At 46.1% G+C, this 24,883-nt stretch overlaps 4 protein-coding genes across 5 annotated transcripts in view; 1 reads left to right on the forward strand and 3 right to left on the reverse strand.

Annotated features, from left to right (window-relative positions):
• Positions 1 to 2,813, reverse strand: part of ANTXR1 (ANTXR cell adhesion molecule 1) — a 77,500-nt gene extending 74,687 nt beyond the window's left edge. For both annotated transcript variants that reach the window (XM_062620956.1, XM_062620955.1), the window contains exon 1: positions 2,313 to 2,813. In XM_062620956.1, the coding sequence (XP_062476940.1) occupies positions 2,313 to 2,464 (152 nt within the window). In that variant the 5' untranslated portion in view covers positions 2,465 to 2,813. The remainder of the gene's footprint in view (positions 1 to 2,312) is intronic.
• A 3,283-nt stretch (positions 2,814 to 6,096) lies between these two features.
• On the reverse strand, positions 6,097 to 10,274 carry LOC134164861 (gastrokine-1-like). Its single transcript, XM_062621057.1, has 6 exons — positions 10,254 to 10,274; positions 9,648 to 9,701; positions 9,175 to 9,315; positions 8,876 to 8,986; positions 7,409 to 7,547; positions 6,097 to 6,319 (listed from the first exon to the last, which is right to left on the reverse strand). The coding sequence occupies exons 1-6, from the start codon at positions 10,263 to 10,265 to the stop codon at positions 6,225 to 6,227; spliced, it is 552 nt and encodes a 183-aa protein (XP_062477041.1). The 5' UTR covers positions 10,266 to 10,274; the 3' UTR covers positions 6,097 to 6,224.
• A 2,407-nt stretch (positions 10,275 to 12,681) lies between these two features.
• On the reverse strand, positions 12,682 to 16,306 carry LOC134164862 (gastrokine-1-like). The gene is made up of 6 exons (XM_062621058.1): positions 16,209 to 16,306; positions 14,982 to 15,035; positions 14,164 to 14,277; positions 13,640 to 13,747; positions 13,245 to 13,386; positions 12,682 to 12,827 (listed from the first exon to the last, which is right to left on the reverse strand). Exons 1-6 carry the CDS (start codon positions 16,218 to 16,220, stop codon positions 12,751 to 12,753), a joined length of 507 nt encoding a protein of 168 aa, XP_062477042.1. The 5' UTR covers positions 16,221 to 16,306; the 3' UTR covers positions 12,682 to 12,750.
• A 4,822-nt stretch (positions 16,307 to 21,128) lies between these two features.
• On the forward strand, positions 21,129 to 24,630 carry GKN2 (gastrokine 2). The gene is made up of 6 exons (XM_062621059.1): positions 21,129 to 21,166; positions 21,637 to 21,690; positions 22,164 to 22,295; positions 22,748 to 22,858; positions 23,703 to 23,856; positions 24,384 to 24,630. Exons 1-6 carry the CDS (start codon positions 21,155 to 21,157, stop codon positions 24,461 to 24,463), a joined length of 543 nt encoding a protein of 180 aa, XP_062477043.1. The 5' UTR covers positions 21,129 to 21,154; the 3' UTR covers positions 24,464 to 24,630.
• Positions 24,631 to 24,883: the final 253 nt, after the last annotated feature.

Raw genomic sequence — 24,883 nt, forward strand, 5'->3', positions numbered from 1 at the left:
TATGAGGACAGCCCATTACACGTGCCCCTTCCCCATGGGTTACACATTCACATTGAGAGAGCTTCCTGCAGCCAGATGTGCTTCAAGAGCCAGTGCTGGGCCAAGGACCGAGCCCAGCGCAGCAGCTGGAGCACATCCTGCAGCAGCACATGCACAGGGCACTACATGGACTTGAGGAGTCACTAAATCCCTGAGGCAGAAGGGCTCCAGCGCTGGTGGCTTCCAGGGCTGTGTTTGTTGTTTTTATTACTCCTTCAATCCCAGCAAGTAGGTTGCTCAATGCTTTAAATGGCTTTCATCCACCACCCAGACTCACGTTTCATGCCTGGGAAGCTCAGTCTCTCCTGCCCCAGTGCCCTCTATCACTTTTAATCGTTTTGAGTCACTTTTAGAGCTATTTCAAAGTGAGCCCTGAGCCTATTACTTCATAGTTTGCCTGAAGGCCTCTATAGGCATCACCTCACTGCATCCAGGACTTCTGAAATCAGCCTCTAGACAACTGGAAGGTGCAAAACCCAGGCTAAAGAGCGCTCAGGTTGTTTAGAACTTCAGCTGAGCCTTGAGGAACGACAGAGGTTTAAAGGTAAAGGATATGGGATAACCTATTCCACCACAGAAAGTCCCCATCAGCCTCCTCACAGGCTGAACAACCAGGCCCGTGGCATATTGTTCTCATGAGTAACTTAAGCACTGTAACTCTCCTCCAAATCCCATTAGAGACAAGGAAACTTTTGCATCAGTTCCTGTTCATTTCTGCACCAGAAATGGAAAACCTGCAATTCTCAAGGCAGGATTGTTTGCTGGATACCTGGATGCATACACTGGGGTAAGCCTGCCTGCTTTAAAGCTTGTGCCAAGCCTCCTATTTCCACCCAAATAACCCCTTAAGCAAGGCTAGAAAGTGATGGCTTTTAGAAAGAGGACTGCCCAGCTCTGGAAATCAGTGCCCGTTAAAACTGCATGGGCTCCCAGGTGTAACACAGACATCCATCAGATGTGAGAGAGCCTCCAATCCTGCTTCAAGTGCCAGAGAAACAGCAGTTGAAGGACGAGCCATGCTCTGGCTTTGTTTGTTGATGTGGAGCAATGGGAGTATTCCAGCTAATGGCTGAGCAGCCAAAGCAACACAATGCACCAGGCACTTAGATCTTGCCGGTGAAGAGAGCAATAAGACTCAAAGCCTTAGGACAAGCGGCACGTTTCAATAGCCACTGTCTCGGCTTGACTTTTTACCCAGTATTTTGTAACAAAGCGTGATGGAATTCCAAGTCTTTTATACTAAGGGAATGTGGGAGCTACTGCAAGACACTCCAGAGGATCAGAATGAGTGCTTTGGCAGCTTGCAACTACTTTCCTGTGTCTGAAACTCATGGTTAATAATGTCAGTACCATGGCTCTGGCATAGACATTCTCCAGTATTCCCAATCCCCTGGTGAAAAAGAACTCTTCTTAATCCAGAAAATGAGGAGGATCACTGTAGCTAGTACTGGCCTAGTCTTTCTTTTTGTCCGTTGCTGTATTGGCTTTCCAAAGCTCAGCACATTTCTATTCCATATTGCTCCATCTGGAATGTGAGGGCCTGTAAAGAGGCAAACTTGCCAGTGCCAAGAAGATGGTGCCATCAGAACCGGTGATGAAAAAAGCGAGGTAGGAAGTTATCTTCGGTATAAACAGTTAAACAGTCAGAATATGCAATTGATTAACAGGAAACAAAGAGAATGTGACTCAGCAGAGCAAATAAAGGTCTCTTTAAATAGGGCTGTTTTCCATCACAATGGCCAAAGCCAGACCCTTTCAAAGGGAAGAAGTCGACTCTCAGAGCCAGTTGTTACCTGAAAGTTGCTGCTTTAGAGGTTAGGGAAGAGTGTACGGAGCTCGGGAGCAAGTGGAACAGGATCAGACCTCCAGGCAGGAGCACTGCCTCCACCTTTTCAGCTATAGAAGTAACGCCTGCAACGATAGCACCCACTTCCAGGAGCGCCTCAACCTCCTCTGGCCATCGGGAAACCCGAGGGCACCATGGAGCTGCCCTTTTCCCAACCACTCTTTCAAGCACTCAACAAAGCTTCGTTACCAGCCCCAGCAACACTGAAAACAATCTGATTTACGGAGTCCAATGGCATTATAAACCAGACCGACCCAAGCAACAAACCCAAAGCCCAGAGCAGCAACTGGGAGTCTGGCAGGTCCCCAGGGGACACAGTGACTTCCACAAACCCGAATCCAAGGGAAACTCCTCGGGATCGGTATATGCCGTCCCAGTGCATGCAGAGGAGAAAGATTTCCTTGCAAACAAAGTAGAACTCACTTACTTGTCTAGAATGAAGTACAAATCAAATCCCCCGTAACAGGCAGGACCCCCGTTCTCTCGCTTTCCACCTTGTCCATCGCAGGCCAGCATAAACGTTGCAAGGAAGAGCCATTTGAAGCCGGATCTCAAGATGCTTCGCTTTGCAATGGCCATTGTATCCAGAGAGGAGGAGAAAAAGAACTCTCTTCTTCCCGGGCTCCTTTATTTCGCAGGTCTCTGCACAAAAGCCATCCACCGCCCTCTTAAAAGCGTCTTTTATCCCTTAAAGCTCCACTCGCGGCAGTTGTCCTCGGGAATGGCGAGGCTTTCCCGTTGTTCCCCCTCGCACTCCTGGTCCTGGGTCTCAGGTTTCAAGATGCACAATGCTGGATTCCACTTTGTTTTACTTAAAGGGGCTGGAGCCTCCCTCGGAGCGGCACCAGCGCTGTGCAAAAGGAGCAGCAGCCTTCTGGCAAAACCCGGCTTTGTCACACGCTCCAGGCAGCACAGGCAGGGTTTGAGGGTGTTCTCCCCCCCATCCTCGATTATTGTTGTTATTAGGAAGGATGGGGAGGTTTGGTTTTCAGGAGGGAAAAAGAACTCTGAGAATGCCACCTCGTGGTGGGAGCTCGGGCTTGAGCATCCCGAGCGCACCAGGCACCTACGGGCCAGCTTTAGGGGCGAGCATAACAACGACCATGCAGGGATGTGTGGTGACGGCTTTGTTTCTCACACAGGCAACATCTGAGATTTAAAGGACCAACAGCTCCGGGAGGGGTGAGCAATAAGGGATCTGACTGCACACAGCAGTTAACAGTTAAGCTCCAGCTGATGCCCTCAGTGTATGAATAGGTCAAGGTCAGCTTGGATTGGGTTTAGAGCAAGCTGCTCTAGTGGAAGGTGTCCCTGCCCGTGGCAGGAGGTTGGAACTGGATGAGCTTTAAGGTCCCTTCCAACCCAAACCATTCTGTGATCATCTAGTCACTGCTATGTGTCCTATGGGGCCTTTTCTGAAACCCACAGCATGGCAGAAGGCAGCTCTGTCAGTTTGGGGTACCTGTGGGGTGCCTGACAGGGGAGGTGTAGGCCCTGACAGTGTCCTGTAGGTTCTGTGAGTGCTCACTTGGGTGTCTTTGATGGGGGGACAACCTTTGCCTCGCAAAGTCTGACCTGTGTAATGGCTTCTGTTCCCTAGTTTTCATGGCCCTTCAGGAAGCTGTTACAGCATCTGCATGGGTAATCCAGCAATAACAAATTGCCTGCAGTGCCCAGTGTTATTGTCACAAACATATTATCACTGCACAGGAGCTATTTCCCTATTGTCAGTGTAGACATGTCCTTAAATTCACCGCCTGTATCCTCAGGTTGTGTAATGCACCCAGCAGAGCTATTGTGATCTACACGGTGTAGGACAACAGGCTTTGGCTGTTGAGCTCCCATTTCAATTGCACAACGTACAACTCGAGGCTGTCACCCAGTGGCCAAGGAAGCTTTTTTCCTTCCCTGGATTGCTCCAAGTTTTCAAGGGATCCAGAATTCATAGAATCATAGAATAGTTAGGGTTGGAAAGGACCTTAAGATCACCCAGTTCCAACCCCCAATCATCCAGTTCCACCCCCCAATTCCAAAATTCATTTGTCTCTTACTTTTATCTGACTCTGCCCTGCTTTGATTTCACTTCCCTCTGCTGCAGCATGTAAAGCTGTGCTGCCTTATTCCCCTGGTGATCAGTTTGTTGCAGCAGCTTTTTCACTCTGTGTATGTACATAACTCCCTCCCAAAGAGCAGTAGTCTGTGAACAGTTGAAAACCCATCGCTTGTAATGTACCAATCAGGAGAAAACATGGGGTAGGGAATAATTTTACCATAACCTAAGAAGGCCACAGCATTGCTTTCCAGGTCTTGGGTTTCAATCTCTGCCTAGGAGCAAGGGGTGCAGTCAGATGAGCTTTGGTTAGAGCTGTAGGCACAGTGCTGTGTAATAAAGCTACACGCTTCTCAAAGCCTTCCCTCCTCTACTCAGTGTTGAGTGTGTATTGCTTGTGTTTGCCTTTAACCAATCCCAAGCACTTTGCCAAGGCCGGAGCATCCTTGCAGCACCTCTGCAAGGGGTTTTTTTACGTTCACTTACAGCCAGGCAAGGTTCAGCCCAGGTTATCAGAGGGCCCTTTCTAACTGCTCCATTTGCTCAGGTATTTGGACAGTGATTATCAGTAATTATTAGCAGTTGAGTAGATATTGAGCAGTAATTAGCACCCTGGAGACCTTAAATTGCATGTATCTGAAGCAATTCAGTCTAAGGTAACACTGGTTATGTAGAAACATGCATCTATGAGCAATGAGCACACAAGCAGCACTGCTGAAGCACTGTTGGTTTAAATGAATAGCAGGGTCTCCTGCGGTTGGGTTTCAGGCTAAGGATAAGCACGGATGCCAGCAGGAGGGAGCAGAGCTGTGCAGGATGAAGGATTTGGATTTACTGACTGCAATTCACCCAATCCTATGGGATTTAAAACCAAGGATTTATTTTTCCTGTTACTGCAGGGACTGTTGGACCTGCAGCGTCTGACCTGCCCCTTTCAAAGTGTTATAATCATGGAGGAGGTGACCATTCATCTACAAGGCAAGATGTTGTATCTTAACTGATCCTGATCCTCTTTGAAGACTTTCATTGGAAGAGGCTTAATTGCACTGACACATGCTCCAAACTGGAGTCTGGACTGCAGTGATAAATGGAACTCTTTCCCCTCTTCACCCTAATCATCTTCTCCTAATCATGCTTAAAAGTCTCCTTTGATTGAGCATTGTCTGTTGTCTTTAATACAGCACTTCTTTTATAGGGCAAAATGCATAGGGGTATATCAGGTGGAGGTGGCTTTTGAAAACCCCAAAGCAGTGTGTATGAGAGCTGACTTGGTGCCCACGTGCTATGCACGGCTCTCTGCCATTGAATGTCACCTGCTGGGCTACAGCCATCTTCTGCAGTGCTGGAGGATGGAGCAGGCTGGAGGAGCTATAGTGAGACTGCTCCTGCTGTATTTGCTCTGCAGAGCTCTCAGCCCAGCAGAGTGAAGCCAATGTGTCCATCTGCTGGGAGAGGATGGTGTGGGAAGGAGCTAAAGGAACTTGGGTGATTCCAGAAAGGAAAGTGATCAGCCATAACAAACTGCTGTCTGTCTCTCTCCTCTGCTAGGCCTGATGTGTGCTAACCCACACATTCAGATGCTAACCCATCATTCAGATGCTTCTCCCCGAGATGTGCCTAAGTGGACTCTGTGTCCTGCAGAGCAAAGCCTCTAGGGACCAGTGTAATGGCAGCAGAGGGATGCTGCATGGCTGGTATCCTTCTTTCAGACAGATTTGCAGTCACCTGGAAAACCCAAAGCATTTTGATGGAACAGAGGAAATCATCTTTGAAGTTTTGTACAAAAAAACCCTGTACCTGAGTGCCACTAGCCACAGTCTTTCCATAGGAAAGAACTGAGAATCTAGGAACAGGACAGCTCTAAATCCTACAAATAGACTCCTCTTCCACTAAAAAAGGCAAATTCCTTGTGTTGTTCCCCTTTCTGCTTTCATGCCATGTGAATGAAGAGTCTGGAAAGGGAAAGTCTGAACTCTGCATGCCTTATTTGTAATGTACATAGGCTGACACTTGCCCACCTCTAAGGGCTCGGCAGGGGTAGGAGAGATGTAATCAAAGTATTGCTTTCTGGGTGTGCCCACAGCTGATAAAGGGCATAGAAATGAGAAAGTAGCCAGAGTTAACCCATGCTAAAGACCTTTAATTGAAAGATATGGTCACCAGTTGATCCGTTTCAGCATCTGAATCATCAAGAACAACACTCTCGGAAGAGATGCCGGGGATGAACAGTTTCGGGGTCAGTTTTGTGTAGCAGCTCTCGAGCATCTTGGTTCAAGAAAGGCAAGATTTTCACACATTGTCATAGCCACGGCAGTATTTAAGCTCCACAGCACGCATGACATCAAGTGTAGTGCAAGATCCTTCATTGTAAGTGTCTTGGGGTCCTATAAGAACAAGGAAACAGAATACCATGTGCTAATACTGAAGATGGGTGCTCACCGCCAGCCCCTGATACCTGGCACACTGCACTCATTTTTAGTTGACTTAATCCATCTCAAGCAGCAAAGCAAGCAGTGAGCAGGTGGAAATGCTGCTGTGTCAGAATGCACCATCCTCGGCCTGATCTGCAGAGCATCTTTCTCATGACAGGGTCTGCAATCAGCTTGCAGTAAGGCTCTGAGTACTCTGCTGGTGCTCCAGGATTAACTCCTAGGAGTAAAACTCAGTTCCTTCCTATGTAATTGAAAAGAACTTCTTGTTTCCCCACAGTACAAGAAATCCTGTTGCAAGTGATCAAAATATGGTCATGGCCTTACAGCAAGACAGCTGATGTAGATGGGTCTCCATAGCAATAGCTGGAGCTCTACATCGGTGTATCTTTATTGCTCTGAGCCATGCTTTTACTCATTGCTGCACTAGAAATTCCTTCCATGTACCACCAAATGTAGTCACCAAACACAGCTGGATCTTTACCAAAGAAAGGAGTGATCAAAGATACGCTATTTATTATTCTTTGGGATTTGCAGTACAAAGGGACACTGGTACACCCTATACTATCCGTGCATTATATGGTTGTGCTGGTTATGAGGCCCTGTCATTCTTTCTTGTTACCAGAGAATCATATGAAGTTGTTAACTCCCAGGTAATGGGATCATTCCATACCTTAAAAAACCTACAGGGAATGGAGCAACTTGGGTTAGTATTGTGAAACACAAGGATTTGGTGGGATTCCTTGGAAAACTCAGCAGCAGCCTGAAGGAGAGCACTTCTTTGGACCACCCTTTTTCTCTGCATTGGCATTAAAGCTGCAAAATTCTGAGCCAAAACTTAACCCATCTTAAGCTTTACTAAAGGAGTAGCAAGGGTTTGGATCAGATCATTATGGAGGTTGTGGCTCAGCACTCTTCCAACCCGGATCTGCGGAGACACTGATTTGTGTCCATCTCCAGTTGGAACAGCAGCATGTGTGTTATTCCCCAAGGAAAACCAAACAAAAGCCTGCATAGAGACATCATTCGTTTGCCTGCACTCACCCTGAACTTCATGAGCCGTGTAGCTTGTGAGTCCGCTGCACATACTGGAGATGTCTGGGCCATAGGAGTTGAGGTCCTCAACAGGTTCCTTGACGATGAATGTGACCTCCCTTCTGGGTTCTTCTTTGCCTTCCAGGATCTAGGCATCAAATAACATCATTCAGCAAGGTCAGTGCATTTAATGCTATGTGTATTCCTGTTTCTGGAATGATGACTTAGCATTGTGGACTCCTGTTCTGGTTCATGCCATTAACATGGAGGAATGGCTGCTGAACCCAGAGATGCTCTCTTGTGCCCTAAAGGAACATAGAGGTCTGAACAATAGCATCTGCAAAGCAACGCTCTGGAATGAAAATGCCATTTCCTATTGAAATGACTCAGAGCTATTTTTAGGTATTGCCATTCCAAAATAATTAATGCCATTGAAGGTTTCCTAATTTAAGCTGTTTCTTAGCAACCTGCACACCTAAAGTTCCTCAGAGAAAGCAGAGTGTGTGTGTGTGGGGGGAATGATGCACCTACTCTTTTCCTATGGGAAAACCACCCCCATGGCAAATTCCCAAGCTACATTCCTGTTCAGAAGAATAAAATCCTTCTACCTGTGAAAACCTCAGCCAAGAAAAAGCACAGTTAAGAAACAGCTTGATGATTCCAGGGTAAAGACACACGTAGTGTAAGGGGTGACTGGGATGGACGTAGGCTTTCGAAATGATGGTGGGATTTGAAAGCCCACCCCAATGTGCTTCCTCTTGCTGGTAAGCAAGGTGCTGAGATGAGCTTTAGTACAAGCAAGTACAGAGATGCACTTTAGTACGAGCAAGCCTGGAGCTACAGCTAAAGGCAGATGGTTTTGCTCAAGCCTGTACTTGGACAACTCTCCCCTTTTTCTTCCCCACCCTGCCTTCTTGCCCTTAAAAGCCAGGATTCTCCTAAGGACTCAGCTCTCAGACTTCCAGGGAAGCCAGTGAGTGCAAAAGGCTCCTATGCTGAATGCTGAGGTGGGTTTTTAAATGCCTGTGCTAATCCTGATGACAGAACTCATGCTAATGCGATGCTTTGAAAAGGCTCTGAAAGCTTGAATCTTAACCTTTTTTCCTCATTACTGGGTTATTTGTTCTTTCTCAACTCCAGTTGCTTAAAACCCTTTTTAGCCTGCAAAGAATGTGAGGTTATAATGAGCACCAAGCCAAAAGCCTCCAAACATAAAACAATATCAAAAGATTGCCTGCTTTTTAAACCATCACTAAAACATGCAAGCCCTCCACTGCGAGCATCTGAACGCGGGCATTCTAACCTGTCAAAGGTTAATGTAAAGTGTCACTGAAATGGATACAGCTTCATAATCAATGGTGTGATCTAAATGGGTTTTAAGTAACTGTTGGATAAAAAGCTTTTTGCAAGTGGTGATATCTCTGTCATCTGTTTGCTTTGCACTGTTGTGCAACTCCACACGTAGCTACTCTTTACCCTGTTCTCTTCAGTCAGGCTGCGAAGCGTGTCGAACCCAGGGAACTCTTCTCTGTTCATGGTGGAGATGAAGCAAGATCTGTCGGGCAGCACTTTGGTTGCAATAAAGCCCTGGAAAAGAAAGGTATCGACAACTAGAATTCAGTTTTTCAGTAATTAGGATTGGAATAAAGTCTGTATTAAAGTCATAAATGCCGGTAATTTCCACTCCAAAACTCAAAATGTGAAGATCAAAGAAAGAAGTCCTGTATTCTGGTCAGCTCTACAGGACATCTTCTGATAAAGCAATTGCCACTCACGTTCTCATAGTTCCAGATGGTTTTCCATGAGCCACGGGTGCTCCTCTGCTCAATAGTTGCCACGTGCCTTTCGTTGTTGAGGTTCAGCATTTGGTAGCCTCCTTCAACAGCAATTTGGTTTCCTCCTTCTGGATTCGGAAACTACCAAACAGAATTAAACAACACTGTAAGACTTCCAAATCAGTCTATTATGTCCCCAAATCACTGCTACAATAGAAGCAATGCTGCCCACAGGGAGCACCTGGAGTGACCACAGTGTTTCCAACATGACAGAGAATTAAGGCTGTGGCATTCTGGAATAGTTCCATGAGTAATTCCTATATCTTACAATGGTCATCTGCTGGGTTTAAGAGTTTTATATACAAAGATGTTTTAGGCTCATTTCCTCCAAAAGGATGGGGAAAGAAGCAAAGAAAATGCAAGGGAACATAGAAACAACATCAATGGATGTGGCATTTGATCCCTGTACTCACGTCTTCAGCAAGGGTTGGAGTCAACAAGACTCCAAGAAGGACGGCAGTCACAATCTGAAATGGAAATGGGAAACCAAAGTGTTACTGCAGGTCTGGCTGACAAATCTGGTCCTGAGAATCCTAACTCCTAATGTGGTGTTTAAGCGTAACCCGGATCTTTTTGGGCTGGCATACTGGAATTACGATAGCCCTTGCTTTCCCCTTGAGTAATGCAAAATAGACATGGAAAAAGCTCCTTCTTGAAGAGGTGAATCTGCAGCTGCTTCTGACACTGTGCAATAATATCCAGATATTTCACTACAGTGAAGAGAAGGGATTTAAATTCCTTCTTCTGGAGCATTACAAGAACGTGCTTGACCCATTAGGGCATTGCTCCAGTCCTGCAAAAGCACTGATAAAAATGGCCATGGATTTTAGGCTTCCTGCAGATCCTTACCCCTTCACCTGAGGAGATTGATGGGGCCTGAGTTGCTCACTCTGGAAGAGAAAATGCCCTCCAGAGAATACCTTTTTGCTCTAGATAGGCACATGCACTTTGGAGAGATAAACACGATGGCTTTGAATCAATTTGAGTTTATAGGAAGGAAAAGAAGCATGCGTACTTACAGTGAGTTTCATCTTGACCGCAGAGCTGACGCTAGTGCAGGCAGAATGAGTGATGTGAATTTATATAGTTTCCAGAATCAGGTGTGGAAGGCTTAAATGTTGAAATACAATGATTTTGCCATTTGTATCCCTGTTTGCATGTTGCTGAACATGGTTTCCTGCTCGAACTCCCTCATGAATATGGGGATTGTGCTTCTGCAAACTGGGACCTGATAATTACCGGGTAAGAAACCATTTGCAGTGGAAAATCAAACATGTCTTCTAGTAACCTTCTAGCTAATGGCTTTTGAAAATTAACATCAAACTCAAGACCAGAGATAACCTAAGGGGTAAAAACCCCAAAGCCTTGAACTAGACAAATAAATAAGAGCCAAAATGTACTGTGTGCTACCCATGTAACCGCAGCACCCAAGGAAATCCATGGCCCAAACACAACATCGAACAACGTTTTGCAATCCATAGGCAGTTCAAGCTGGAATATTCCATGGATGTGCAAGTCTTTGGGTGTCTCTTTGTTTGGCAACCATCATTTTATTCACCTTGTCTCCCACTGTTTTCCTTAGGGATACAAATACTGAAGGAGGGGATCACTCAGGGAGGTCATGAAATACTCAGGGTTTAAGGCAAGTTGCTCAGTGTCATTTTGTGTGCTGCCCATGGCAGGGAAAAAGCCTGTAAAGGTTGAAAACTTGCTTTTTTTTTAACTGAAATTCAGCATGTTATTAAAAAAAATAAGACAAATGGGGGGTGTTACTATAGAAAACAATAAAAATTCCTTGGATGTGGAAAAAGCAACTCCTTCCCTTCATTGGGTCAGTAGTAATTGGGTGTTTTCTGCAAGGTGTGAGATTTTACTGTAAGGCACATGGTTAAGTTAAGCTTTCCATGGAATGAAAAAAGCTTGGAGTAGTATTAAGCATCACAATGTGTAGTGTTATAGTAAGAATAGGACTCTGCATCAAGTTAAAGTACCTTTGTAAGAAACTGAACCTTGCTGCAGATACATTACGTTTAATGATTAAGGCAATTTTAAGGCAATTATGTTTAATGTTTAGGGCAATTTTGGCCTTAAACAAGAGCCCATTGGAGCAGGCATCAGTGTCCTGGTATTCCCTATCAAGGAGACCTGAGTGAGCCTGATGGAGAGTTACCTCTGTTTGCCTGCAGGGTACCACAGACCCTGCTCAGGTCAGATCCCTGCCACCTTGAGCACCTTTAAATCATCATCTGTTACAGAGCCTGGCCCATAGTCTTCAAGGGCTCCAGAAAGACATTTCCCAGTGACAGGGACTGTAGTGATAGGACAAGGAGTAATGGGCTCAAACTGAAACAGGGGAAGTTTAGATTGGATCTAAGGAGGAAATTCTTTCCTGTGAGGGTGGTGAGGCACTGGAATGGGTTGCCCAGGGAGGTTGTGAATGCTCCATCCCTGGCAGTGTTCAAGGCCAGGTTGGACAGAGCCTTGGGTGCCATGGTTTAGTGTGAGGTGTCCCTGCCCATGGCAGGGGGGTTGGAACTGGATGATCTTAAGGTCCTTTCCAACCCAAACCATTCTATGATTCAATGATTCTATGACATGCCATGGGATAAGTGAAGAGGGTGCCTGGATTATCTTGGGGAAAGGCAGTCTAAGGTTGGAAAAGAAGAGGAGATTCTCTCCAGAGACCTCAGGCACATTGGATAGGAGCTTTTGTTGAATGCTGCAGTGGGATTCTTGCTTTTCTTTGGAGTTTTGCTTTGGTGTTGATGTCAGTTAACTCTTAAAGACTCTCCCAAACATTTCCTCAACATAACAGGCTGCTACGTGTTTTATATAGAGCAACTCTTGACTGTTCCTCAATGGGTAAAGGGTCTCTTAAAGGAATTGCTTTCAATCCAATAAGAGGGCCTCTGAGCAAGGAGGGAAGAGGTGAAGATGTGGTATTTTCTAGACAGAGTTACTGAAGTGATTGCCTTAGGTGAAGAAACCTTAGTTTGGGCCTAACTGCATTTTGAGTTGTTCAAATGTCCAACTTTTACTTGGTGAAGGGATGCTTTCATGCTTCCTGTGTGAAATACCTATAAAACATTAAGTACCTTCTGTATTCAGCTCCAAATGCAGCTCCAAGTTGCATTTCATACACTTATTCTCTTATTCTGGGTTGATCAGAGCAATAGAGCATCTGTCTCTTTGTAATTGCTTAGCACCATTTGCTTTTACTCTGATTAATAATTGCTTAAGGCAGCATGTGAAATCTCACTGGGAATGATACGGGATGAGGTTGAAATGGCCACATTGGGGTTCTGTCGGAACACTACTTTAGCAACTTGTCTTGGGAATTGCTTCTATTTCTGAAAGGGTTTGTAAAAACAGAGCACAGACCACTGTAGGGTGATGATAAATTTTACTGAGATACAGGAGCAGAGGAGACAGATGAATGATTGAAAATGTGATCAAGAGCGGGTTATCGGGGAGGAAAATCCTGTTCATGCGGATGCTGGTCTAATTCTTCAGGAATTAATGACAGTAATGGAAAGGCCGCTCATTAACACTAACTTTGAAGCATGAAGTCTCTTCCGTAATGAAGTTTGAGCCTGAAAGAAAAGGGAAAACTGATCAGATTTGCACTGAGAGAATAAGTGAGCTGCATCTCTCTCAACTTACACCACGAGCAATGGTTAGCGCCATCTTTTTAGACAAATCTAAGCTGTATATTGGGGTTTGAACCTCAAAGCTGTGCTGGGGCAGGACCCGTGGTAAGGAGGTATTGTATGTGCAGGAAGCTGCCGAAACGATTGAGCCTTGTGTTAGCAGCCAGAGCCCAAAGCCTGGTCTCCAGGTTACGTGCACAAGGATGACAAATCTGTTGCTCTTCCTTAGGTATTCATTCCCCGGTGCATAAGAAGCCATAGAAAACCACAGGAGTTCAACAAGGAGCTTGCACTTCATTCCCTATTTGTAACCTCGCTGCTCGTTGTTTTGGTGTACAAACCCTGTTAGTGCATACTGACCAGCAGCTGGGTAAGCCAGGTAAGAGGGAATCCCTCTGCACAGGGCTTGAATGCGTTTTCCATATGGGCGCAAGCTTTGGAGCCTGTCTCTTGAGATGAGGAAGCGATTCTCTCTGGGTGGAAGCTGGCGAGGGTCAGATCCCTGAGCAGCAAAGAGACAAACCCAGACAACAGCATTTAGAGATGGCAAGGATGGAGCTGAGTCTCTCTGCACAGCTTTGAATATGGATGAGGGGTTCTTGAAGTGCATCGTTTGACACGACTGAACCTTCAGTTCAGCTTTGCTGAGAAGCTTGCCTTTGGTCCTTGGAGCCTTTCCTGCTCTGTGTGTAGGGAACAAGGGCTTTTCATAGGTCACTGCTCAGCTTTCTCACTGCTTTCATTCACCCTCCTACCTGGTTGCCTAGAGGTGGCTCAGGAAACCTGTTATCAAACAGGAAACTCTCGTCCATTTTCGAGATGATGCAGGTGTGTTTTGACAATACCTTGGTGGCAACATAGCCCTATGGAAAGGAAAGAAAGAGCTTTTTTGTTGCAAGCAATATACAGTGAAAGAGGATTGCCAGAGAGAAGCACTGATTTGAAGAAGAAATAAAGCTTCATACAGTAAAAATAATCCCAACGAAGGAAAACAGTGCTTTTTCAATGATATTGCCTAGGTAAATGTGCCATTGAGGACTGGTAATGGGTAAATTGCTTTCTCCCTACCACCGTGTGTATGAGGTTTTACACTGCTGCAGTCGGGTGCAGGGATTCACTGCTACAAACATCAGCGCAGCAGAAGCACTCGGGTGGTTCAGTGAGAACGTTTTGAAGCATCTCCTATAGAACCTTGTGAAGTCTTATGGAAGCTCAGGTGTTTCAGACACACCTTTTTGCTGTTTCCCATGGGGTTTGCACCATGGGGGCACTCACTCACCGTCTTCACATCCCAGACTGATTTCCAAGGGTCAGAGTCCTCTGGGTAGATGTTGTCCCCTGTGTCATAGAACAAGCTCACACCACGGTGCCCCTTGAGGTTTCTCTCGCCTTTCTGGGTTTGGGAACAGATGAAAGGAGATGAGGATTGAGGACGGTGGGGTCCCGGGAGCTGTTCACTCAAAGCCATAGCTCCCGTAGCCACGTTTCGGGAAGCGGTTGCTCTTAGAGATCCCATTAAAGGGGAAGTATTTTCTGTCCTGAGAACTGTTGTGTCAAGCCTGACATTCAGGCTTTATCTAGCCCTGGTTTCCACGTGTCTGCAGCCACCTTACAAAGGCAGCCAAGCTTTAACACTGCTGCTCTATTCCCCCCATAGAGATGTGTGAAACACTTGCTTCACTGTCCCACTGGGGAATGTTCTTTAAGCTGGATGCTCAGAGTCAAGCGTGCAAGAAAAAATTCCAAGGAAAGCAAAAGAATTCCCTGTTGTCCTTTCGGCAGCAGGAACGTGCAGGCAGTGGGTTCTTTACAGCATTTCACTGTATTTTGTGGTCACATGCTAATATTTGGGGTTCTATGCTTACGCTTATTTCAAGACAGACTTTGAGTTCACGCCTAGCAACTGCCTTGCTTCCCCTCAATATATCAACCACTTCCATAGCATATGTTTTTATACCAAATATCTTATTTGGTATCAAAACAATGCGGTTTCCTGCTAAGCATCAGACTTTAACATACACTCTCTCTTTCAGAAACATCTAAAAGCCACTAGTTCTTGTGGCAGCAGTGTATGGTCACAGCTAGCTCCATACTTACCCTGTTAGCAAGAGCTGGAGCCAGGAAAACCCCAAGGAGAGAAGCAATCACGATCTGAAATGAACATTCGAAAATCACAGCACTTTGACATTGGGAATGGACATCTGGCATCAGGTTGTTTGCTGTCGTAAAAGCATTTTGACTTCCAGTTTGCCTTTGTGTACCTGCTCGCATGTATCTGAAGTGGGGTCTGGCTGAAGGGTATTTGAATATACAGACGACTCCTTTTGCTAATGATAAATTCTCTTACCCTCAGTAGCATACTTTGCACAGGTAAGAGCATCATTTCAATAGAGGGCTGTAAAACACATCCAGCCCCAGTTCAGCGAACTCCTTGCAGAAAGAGGGCTGAAATGCTCTCTTTTAGGAGTGAACCATTCACCTTGAGCTTTAGCTTTCAGACCTGGAGCAGATGCATGAAAGGTCCATGTGCACCTATTGCGAAGGGTTGGAATCTGGGTGCACAGCACAGCTCTGTACTCAGAACACAGCAGAAATGGGGTTTGAATATAATAGATCTCATGCCTCTGAATACAGGACTAATCATGTAAGGGTAGAACAATCATTTCTGTTACAGAAAATGAAGGGTTAAGCACGTTCTTACCCACTTGTAAAGTACTGTAGTTTCAGTGACTCACATGCTTTTTGCTCAGATTTGTCAAAACCGCTGCTGATACCTTTTTGAGAGATTTAATACCCTTATGATGATACATTCTTTGGTGATAATTATTGTGAACAATCCTCTTGGAGACAATCCCTCCAACATTGAGTTAGTCACAAACTCCATCTCCTTCAAAGGAGGATTTTAATGAGAAGAATCCAAGTGTGACTCAGAGTATTTCTCCCTTACAGTTTGGGATTTATCCTGCTGTAAACATCCTGGCTTCAGAGTCAAGCACTTGGAGTCTTTCATGTCCCATGGTGCTTCCCCTACCCTGTAGCCATGCCCTAACTTTATCAAACTTGCTGAGACTGACTTGCACCTGAGTTGTGAATGAGAGAATATTGCCCTTGTAACAGAGCACTTCTCTCCTTCACGTTTCAGTGGGCACATGGCGTGAAATCCCTGCCAAAAGTGACATCCCACCCCTGCTATCCCAACCCGTTTGGCGTTATCCCTCTGCAGCCCCTGCACAAATCAGTGCGAGTCAGTTCGGCACCAAGAAAGACTCAGAATAAAGCCATCCATCCTTACCCATTTCATGAGAAAGTGATGCAGATACTTACAGTGACCTTCATTTTGGTGGTAGGCGAGGTGAGAGCTGCTGGCAATGCATGTGTACTCTTTTTATACAGTAATAGCCCAAAGTTAAACCTTCCACGGGCTTTACCCTATTGGCACGTGCCCTGTGTTCACAGAGTCGCGCCGGGCTTCCTGGGGAAGTGCTCTGATAAGAGGAGGTTTGATACCAACCTCAGGGAGTTCATTATGTGCAGGAAGGTGAAAGGAGCCTTGTCACGGTCGGTTCAGTGTGGGTCATAGTAACTTTTAAATGGGGAAAAAAAACAGGAACTGGAGAACAGATGCCTAATGAAATTTGCAGTGATGATTTGTGTCTCCAAAGGACAGGAGGCAAAACATCAGGTGAAGGACTCAGCCTGATATTGTATCTATAGCTGATACCAGCTTTCATATCAACGGAGGTGCTAACCTCGCTGTGTCAAATGTTAAGCCAGTCCCTGGAAACCATGAGGTTACTCTAAATCCTAGGAATTACCAAGTTCTTTTGTTACCTGTCTGAGCTCGCTCTGTTCGGATCTGCTTGTCAGTCTTTGGGTGCAGCCTCTGTGTCTTCACAGAGCCTCTTCATGAGAACAGGACCTGATTACAGACTAAGGGCTAATGCCAGAAAGGGCCCATAAGCTAGGGGCAACAAGAGATGAGGAAGGGAGGAGCAGTAACAATGAGCATTTTATGTCACTATTGTTTTAAAGGAAATAATAAACTAAGATTATATATATGTGTATCACCTCAGATAACATGGATTTGTTTCTTTGTGCCTGTTACAGAAGAAGCACTTTCAGAGATGCTATTTACCTACTCCAGAAGTACCTACTCTTATTCAATAGCAGCTCTCTCGGTACCTCTGTACACTGACCATGCACTGTGCTGTGGGGCAGTGTGGGTTTACACACTTCAGCTGCCCTTTTCATCACCAGAATGGCACAATGGGGACTCAATGTCATTATAAACCCAAGTCTCTGAACTGAGCTGAGGATCTTTAGCGAAGCTCTTACTGGAAAAGCCACAGAATCTTATTGTACTTGAGAAGGTGAGGCCCAATTCTCATTTACACCAGTCAGGGCCATGCTCTTGTCATTCTGCTGCTGGCTGGTGCCTTGGTCAGGCTACATGAGTGCAGTGGAGGTGTTGTGCTCTGCCAGCACTGTGAGCAGAGACCTCTGCTTTCCATCTAGTTTGCACCCACTTTGCAGCTAAAATATGATGAATGAAAGTAATAAATTCCTAAGGGAAAAGATTTATGGGTCTTCGAATCGGACTGATAGGGGGATGCCAAATGGAGACAGGTACATCCTTAGCTTCCAAGACCCGAAATGCACAGAGAAGCCTTATTTTGCATGTCACGAAACCCTCTCGTAGCCTCTGGATATTTGATTGATGGACTAGTTCTCAAGAAAGGCATTTTGAGACCAAACTGTGGAATGCTAATCCCTGTGGTGTCGTTAGCAATCAGTTGGAAAGCACTTTTGCCCATTTCTTCCAACAACCGCAGCCAATTTGGCCATTACAGTGATGTGTCATACTTGGAAGCCTGCACCTCCAATCCTTCCATCAACTCCTGAGTGGTTTGTACGGCAAACACACACATTTGACGTTAGGAATAGCTTACAAAACTAATGGCAGCAGTAGGAGCCAGGAAACAGGGCAGGGAGGGCTGCTTTTACTGTATAAGACCCTGTTCTTGTTCCAGTACAAGTTTGTCTCTCCCAGTTTTAAAGCTCTGCTCAAGACATTCTGTTTCTGTACAAACCTCTTGCACCACTGTGCAGGGGACTCCTAAGGCGAAGAGCTGCTCTGGCTTTAAACCTTTACTGCAGCTCCTGTTTCCTTCCGTGCACACACATTTCTACCTGGTTTTCTACATGTTGCTGTCTAACACAGGCACAACTGCTGAAATCATTCCTGCATTCAGCCTCGAAGCTTGAATTAGTTTCTAACTTCATTCTGCTTCACCTGTCCTTGTGCCACCCAGTTTTTCTCTAGGCTGTGTCACCCCATCTTTATCTCGTGCGTGGCATTCTGCTAATGGAAGCAGAGAGAATGGTGTTGATTTTTTGAGGTGTTGCTTCGTTCTTCCCCTTCCTCCCACTACCTGCTCCCTCCCTGATAAAGTACATATTTACCAAAAGGAGCTGGGAAAAAAAAGGCACCAGGAGAGCTGATGATGATTGAATCCATCTACCTTGGAATTTCTGCGTGGTAATCAGGCTTGAACTGCAGTTGGACAATTATCCTTTTCATTTCATGGAGTCATAGAACCATGGAATGGTTTGGGTTGGAAGGGACTTTAAAGCTCACCCAGCTCCAACCCCTGCCAGGGGCAGGGACCCCTTCCACTAGAGCAGTTTGCTCCAAGCCCCTGTGTCCAACCTGGCCTTGAACACTGCCAGGGATGGGGCAGCCACAGCTTCTCTGGGCACCCTGTGCCAGTGCCTCAGCACCCTCACAGGGAAGAGCTTCTGCCTTATATCCAACCTGAACTTCCCTTGTTTCAGTTTGAACCCATCACCCCTTGTCCTACTGCTGCAGAGGAAGGGAATGGAGCTGGTGAATAAGTCTTATGAGGAACAGCTGAAGGAGAAGAGAAGGCTTAGGGGCAACCTTATCACTCTACACTACTGCCTGACAGCAGGTTGTAGTAATGTGGGGTCAATCTCTTCTCCCAACAAGCCATAGGACAAGAGGAAACGGCCTCAAGCTGCCCCAGGGCAGGTTTAGATGGAGCTGAGGAAAAATTCCTTGCCCAGAGGGTGCTCAGGCATTGGAACAGGCTGCCCAGGGCAGGGCTCAGTCACCGTCCCTGCAAGTGTTCACACAGCGTGGAGACGAGGCCTCAGTGCCATGGGTCAGTGGTGGCCTTGGCAGTGCTGGGAATGGTTGGACTTGATGAGCTTAAAGCTCTTTTCCAACCTGGTTGATTCCATGATTCCATGACTCTCGCATTGTCATGGATAACGTTGCCCCTGAGTGCCTGCGCACTGATTTCAGGTGCATTATTGGGAGGTAGGGGACAGAGGGGGGAAGCCTCCAAAAAGCAAGGCTTCCCTATTGGCAGTGTACGCAGGCTTTGCCTGTAGCATCTGGCAGTGGTTGTCTCTTGCAATAATGCTAATTAAGGAATTAATCTTTCCTTGTTGGCCTTGTCTGATCAGAGCAGCACAGCCCAGTCAGTGCAGGGGGAGGTGGAAATCAGGAGATGGTGGCTGCTGTAATTGTCCTTCATGAAATAGCTGAGGGTTTCACAAGTTGCCTTGCTCTCACCTGTGCCTAAAATGCAGAAGCTCGATCTTGGGTGTTTTTCAGAAGAAAAGAGTACATGAAGTTATTTAAGCTTTACTTCAACTTACTCAAGCTTTTTGGTTTCGCTTGTGGCACCCGAACCCTCTTAGATCCCTGCTCCGAAAGGCTCCTTTGGCTGCTGAAATCTGAGTGTTTCTGACATATCTGTAATGTCAGGAACAAAGAATCTGTTGAGCAGAAGGGGCAGAGCCAGCTTTCAGGCAGTCTAATCTAATCAGTCTAGCAGTGCTTCTCAGTTTATATCTGTTTATGTGCATTCTGATACCTGCTTATCAGCACAGCTTTGTTACACTTGAGGTACCATTTTTTTTTGTGCAATAAAGCAAATGTGTGCAATTTCCTTTGTTTTTTGTTGAGGCCTGTTTGCTGAGAGAGATTCCACGCAATCTCTCTCACCTTTTCTTCCAGTGGTTGAGATTACAGAGCTATGTTGGCTCTTAGGCTGAGTTCTTGTTTTCTTAGAAGGGAATGGGCCTCATTTATGAGATGCTAATAGAAAGCAGAGTGTGATTTGTCAACGTTCCAGCATGGGCTGGTGTGGAGTCACAGCTGAGGAGGAGCCAGGCAAGGTCATAGTCATAGAGGAATACTCATAGAATCATGGAATGGTTTGGGTTGGAAGGGACTTTAAAGCTCACCCAGCTCCAACCCCTGCCACGGGCAGGGACCCCTTCCACTGGAGCAGCTTGCTCCAAGCCCCTGTGTCCAACCTGGCCTTGAACACTGCCAGGGATGGGGCAGCCACAGCTTCTCTGGGCACCCTGTGCCAGCGCCTCAGCACCCTCACAGGGAAGAGCTTCTGCCTTATCTCCAACCCGAACTTCCTCTGTTTCACTTTAAACCCATCACCCTTTGTCCTATCCCTACAGTCCCTGATGATTGGCACTTGGATTACATACAGAAAACAGAGGTAGCTTTAAAGGAGGAATCCCCATCCTGCTCCTTTGGGTTTGTGGCCTTGTGTGAACTGCACATCCTCTGAAGGTCCATGTATGCTGAGGAGGCTGAAAGTTACCTGCAGTGTCTTGTGCAGGACAGTTGTTATTCCTGCTTCCATCACTGATTTTGATGCCTGTGTTATATCCATCATGGTAACCAGTCAAACCCAAGCAGCACTCCCTGTCAAGAGCTCATGGGTATATTGGATGGAAGAAATGACTGATGAATTACTCTGTTCATGAGCAGGCCACCATGACATAGGTGGATTTGCCTGCAGACTGTTAGGGGTTATATTCCAGAAGACGAAATGCAGTTGGTAGGAATGAATAGCAGAGTTATTCCTGATGCCGTTTCATTCTAGACGATATCCTGTTAAATATGTAAAACAATGGAACCACCAAGAGTGGGAACTCCTCTGAAGTTTAAACCACTGAATAATGGCATTGGCAGAGTGATTCATTTCATAAAAGCTGACTTCCTGAGTGCTTTTATCATATCGGGGTCAGGTTATCTGTGCCAGCCCAAAATTCAGATATGAGCTTTGCCATAGTTTGGCATGTAGATATGGACTTGGTCAAGAAAACTCCTGTCAAGTGTTTCCCACACCTCCAGCAAGATATAAAAGTTGAAGGTCTCTGGGCTTTTCCTGCATTCTTCCTTTCTGCAGCCTCTTGGTCTTATCTGGAGGAAAATGAACGGGCTTGTGAGTATATTCATTTCTGAGCTTGTGTTAGAAAATGTTCCTCCTTTCTGAAAGCAAAAGGATAGAGAAGATGATGCTCAAGTATGTGGTACAGTGTTGGGGTTAATGGGATCTGTGGGTTGTTTCCTTGGGTTGTTTCATGGGGAACTTGCATCTCTGGGGGCACAGTGATCCCTTTGAAGCATCATTTGTGCAGAACTCAGTTGTAATTCAGAAGGGGGATTTAGTTGTGATTTCACAGCTGTGGTTATGAAGGCAAATCAAGAAGAAACACGGCATCGAGGAGGGACTTTGAGTTGTTATCATTCTGCTTTACCAGTTGCAGGCAAAAGAGAGCTTAATAGTAAGAACTGAAGACTTGTTTTCAGCTAATACATGTGTGAAGTGGGGGATTTTGCAAACTGATGCTGCTTCCCTCTCTTCCTGAACTGGGGTTTTTTACGGCACTGTCTGATGTGTTCCTCTCACAGGCTGCAGTCCTCGTCCTGCTGGGGGTCTTCTGGACTCAGACTTCGGCACTGGACGTAAGTAGAATGAGAAGCCTTGTAGTGCATGTACTCATTTAACATGTATTGGGTCCTGGGCAGGGGGGGAAGATAATAGGAGGAAAAGCACAGGGTGCTTATGGCCAAGCGTAGAGAAAAATAGCATTTGCAATCATATAAGCCAAAGAGGCAGCTCTATGCCAGTGCATGGTAACAAGAAATGTGTTGGGGTGTAGATGCCCTTGGATGAAGTTGCAGCAGTCTCCTGCTAGTACACACAGGGACTGGGATGCCCTGTGGTGTTGTTCCTGAGCCTGCAGCGGGAGCCTGTCCCCTCCTTTCTCACTCTGACACACTCATGCACAATTAGTCTCAACCTCAAGAGCCTCCTGAGACTGCCATAGGGTTGTGAAGGGATTTACTGTTTACATAAAGAGTTGGGACTTGGGTTTATTGCCCCTTTAAAAGCTGCAAGCAGACGATGAGCAATGATTTTGTGTGTTTTACCCAAGACCTTTGTCCTGCAAGAACCTGAGAATGGCTATGTCACTGGGACGATGACTATCGACAATGAGAACAGGATTGCTGATGTCCATGTCCGTTCTGGCATGTACTCCTCTGATACCATTTTTGACTACTCACACGTAAGTAAATCTAAGAATCTGCCTTGACTTGAGTTTTTAAGCTCAGAAATGATTTTAGAGCACTCTCATCATAAGTTGTCCTGAAACATGATTTATTTGAAGACTCCTCTTGGGCCACCTCTTTGTTTCACCCATGTGATGTGGTGACTTACAATGAAATCTGCGGTGGCAGCTTGGGATGGTGAGAAGGATGCCTCTGACCTCCATGAGATCAATGGAGAATGGGCTTCCATCACTCTTGTGTAGCAAGTCTATTGGGAAAGATCCTTCCAGCCTTATGGACAGCCATCAGCTTGGGCAGGCTGCTTCCATTCCCCAAAGGGGCAGATTCATTCCACAGTAGTAGCCTGTGTAGCCCCTTTGTGTTTCCTCTAGGTTGTCCTAAAGCATTAGACAATCAGCTAATATTGGTGGTAGCCTTTAATTCATGAACTCCGTTGTTTTAACCACAGGGGTACATTGCAACGAGGCTGTTCTCACGGAATGCCTGCTTCATCATGAAGATAAACAGGGAAGACATCCCAGAGCTGGAAGAAATCGGACGCCAGGCCTTTGAGAGACAGGTAACTACAGTAAACCCATGCAGGAAAGGCTGCTGTCAGAGTTGTGTGCTGTGACATTAGGGACTGGAGTGACAGGACAAGGGGCAATGGGTTCAAACTTATGCAGGGGAAGTTTAGACTGTATCTAAGGAGGAAATTCTTTGCTGTTAGGGTGGTGAGGCACTGGAATGGGTTGCCCAGGGAGGTTGTGAATGCTCCATCCCTGGCGGTGTTCAAGGCCAGGTTGGATAAAGCCTTGGGTGAGATGGTTTAGTGTGAGGTGTCCCTGCCCATGGCAGGGGGGTTGGAACTGGATGACCTTAAGGTCCTTTCCAACCCAAACCATTCTATGACAGCAGCCCCTTGCTCTGCCTTTCAGAGCAGCTGTCCTTAGGAATGGCTTTTCCATTCCCAAGATGATGAAGGCGATCTGACAAGATGGAACTGGAAGGCAATGTCAGGTAGAACATTCTTTTCAGGTGATGAGCAATCTTGGCAGGCCCATACAGGGTTTTGTAGTGACTTGGCACTGGGACTAAAACTGCAACATCCCCTGCCCTGGGAAGCAGTTTAGACTGGTTTTCCCTTGGGTTCTGAACTGTCTGATGCTACAGGACAGCACATTTACAGCAAAACTTACTAGCAGAGCTTGTTGTGGCAGCAATGCAGCTCCATTTTGCTATCTTGGCAGTTAATATCTAGTGATATTGCTCCTGATGAGATTGAAAATACTTCTTTTCCTCTAAAAGTATGTAGCTTCTTTTGCTACTGCTTTGTGTGAGGCAAAGGAAGGGGATTTTAGATTTGGGGCCGTAGAACGAACCCAAAGCTACATTGCTGATGGTGTCTAACGCTTTCCTTTCAGGCTATGAGAAAAGTGTACTCTCCAAACAATGTGTGGGTACAGTTCCAACCTGGCAATTCCATGTTTGGCCGTGCCAGGGACTGGCTTGTCTATGGGAGACCCATTGAGCAGCTCTGCGCGGGTCTGCCTCTCTACCAGCTTGAAAGCACCAGCCGTAAGTTCCAAGATGAGAACGTGATGTTCCTGTTACAGTTCATAACCACCTTTCTGTCCTTCCAAACTAAGTCCAAATGATACCTTTGGGGCAGGAATATGTTGTTCTGCTTTAGAGAGGAGGGGTAAACTACACAATAGGATTGAAAGGGGAAGGCTCTGGGATGCTTATGTCTGAAATCCTGTTCCAAAGTGGTTTGCCTGGGGTGAGAAGGAGCCACTGTGTGGCAGCTGTACCCGGTTGATGCCCCAGCAATACAATAGTCCCACATGGAATGTACTGGATGCTATATGCTGCCTGCTGTATGCAGGTTATGGGAAAGGTGGAGCACAAAGGTGATGTAAATCTGTACAGACATTTCCTCCCTTTGAGCTACACCATAAACACTTTACACAATATCCATCGAGACCAACAGAAGCCTCAAACAGAACCATCATTGGGGATTGAATCTGTGTGGTAGGCAGACTTTTCCTCACTGGATACAGGGATCTTGTCACTCAATATCTTCATTTTCTTGTTCCTTTTAGCACGAGATAATGTCAATGGCTGTGCCAGTGCTGGAATTCCAAGCATTCTGGGCATGAAGATCTGTGAAAGAATCAATTAGTCTCCATCCTGGCAATTCTGCTGCACGGAAACACCTTGTTTCTTCGCATGCTTTTGTGATGGTAGCCACATCCTCCAATTGGAACAAAACAGGGTGTTAGACTCAACTTGCCTACCCAAAGCTGGGCAAGCCTCTGATATACAAATAAAGATAATGCAGTAATTAAAGTGCTTTGTCTGTTGTCTTCAGTGAAACATGGAATGGTTTGGGTTGGAAGGGACCTTAACATCATTCAGTTCCACAGGCTGGGACACCTTCTACTAGAGCAGGTTCCCTTTGGTGCATTCCTATGCTCAGGCTGCAACACGACCTGGGCATTGGATACGCTTCATGTCAACGAAGAAACAGTCCTGGGATAGTTGTTTCCAGTGGAGAACTTCCCTTTGGAATCAGCACCCAGCTCCTTCAGGTGCTGACTCA

Source organism: Pezoporus occidentalis, unplaced genomic scaffold, assembly GCF_034315485.1.
Source record: "Pezoporus occidentalis ecotype Australia unplaced genomic scaffold, CSIRO_AGI_Poc_V1 ctg226, whole genome shotgun sequence".
Classification (NCBI taxonomy): Eukaryota; Metazoa; Chordata; class Aves; order Psittaciformes; family Psittacidae; genus Pezoporus; species Pezoporus occidentalis.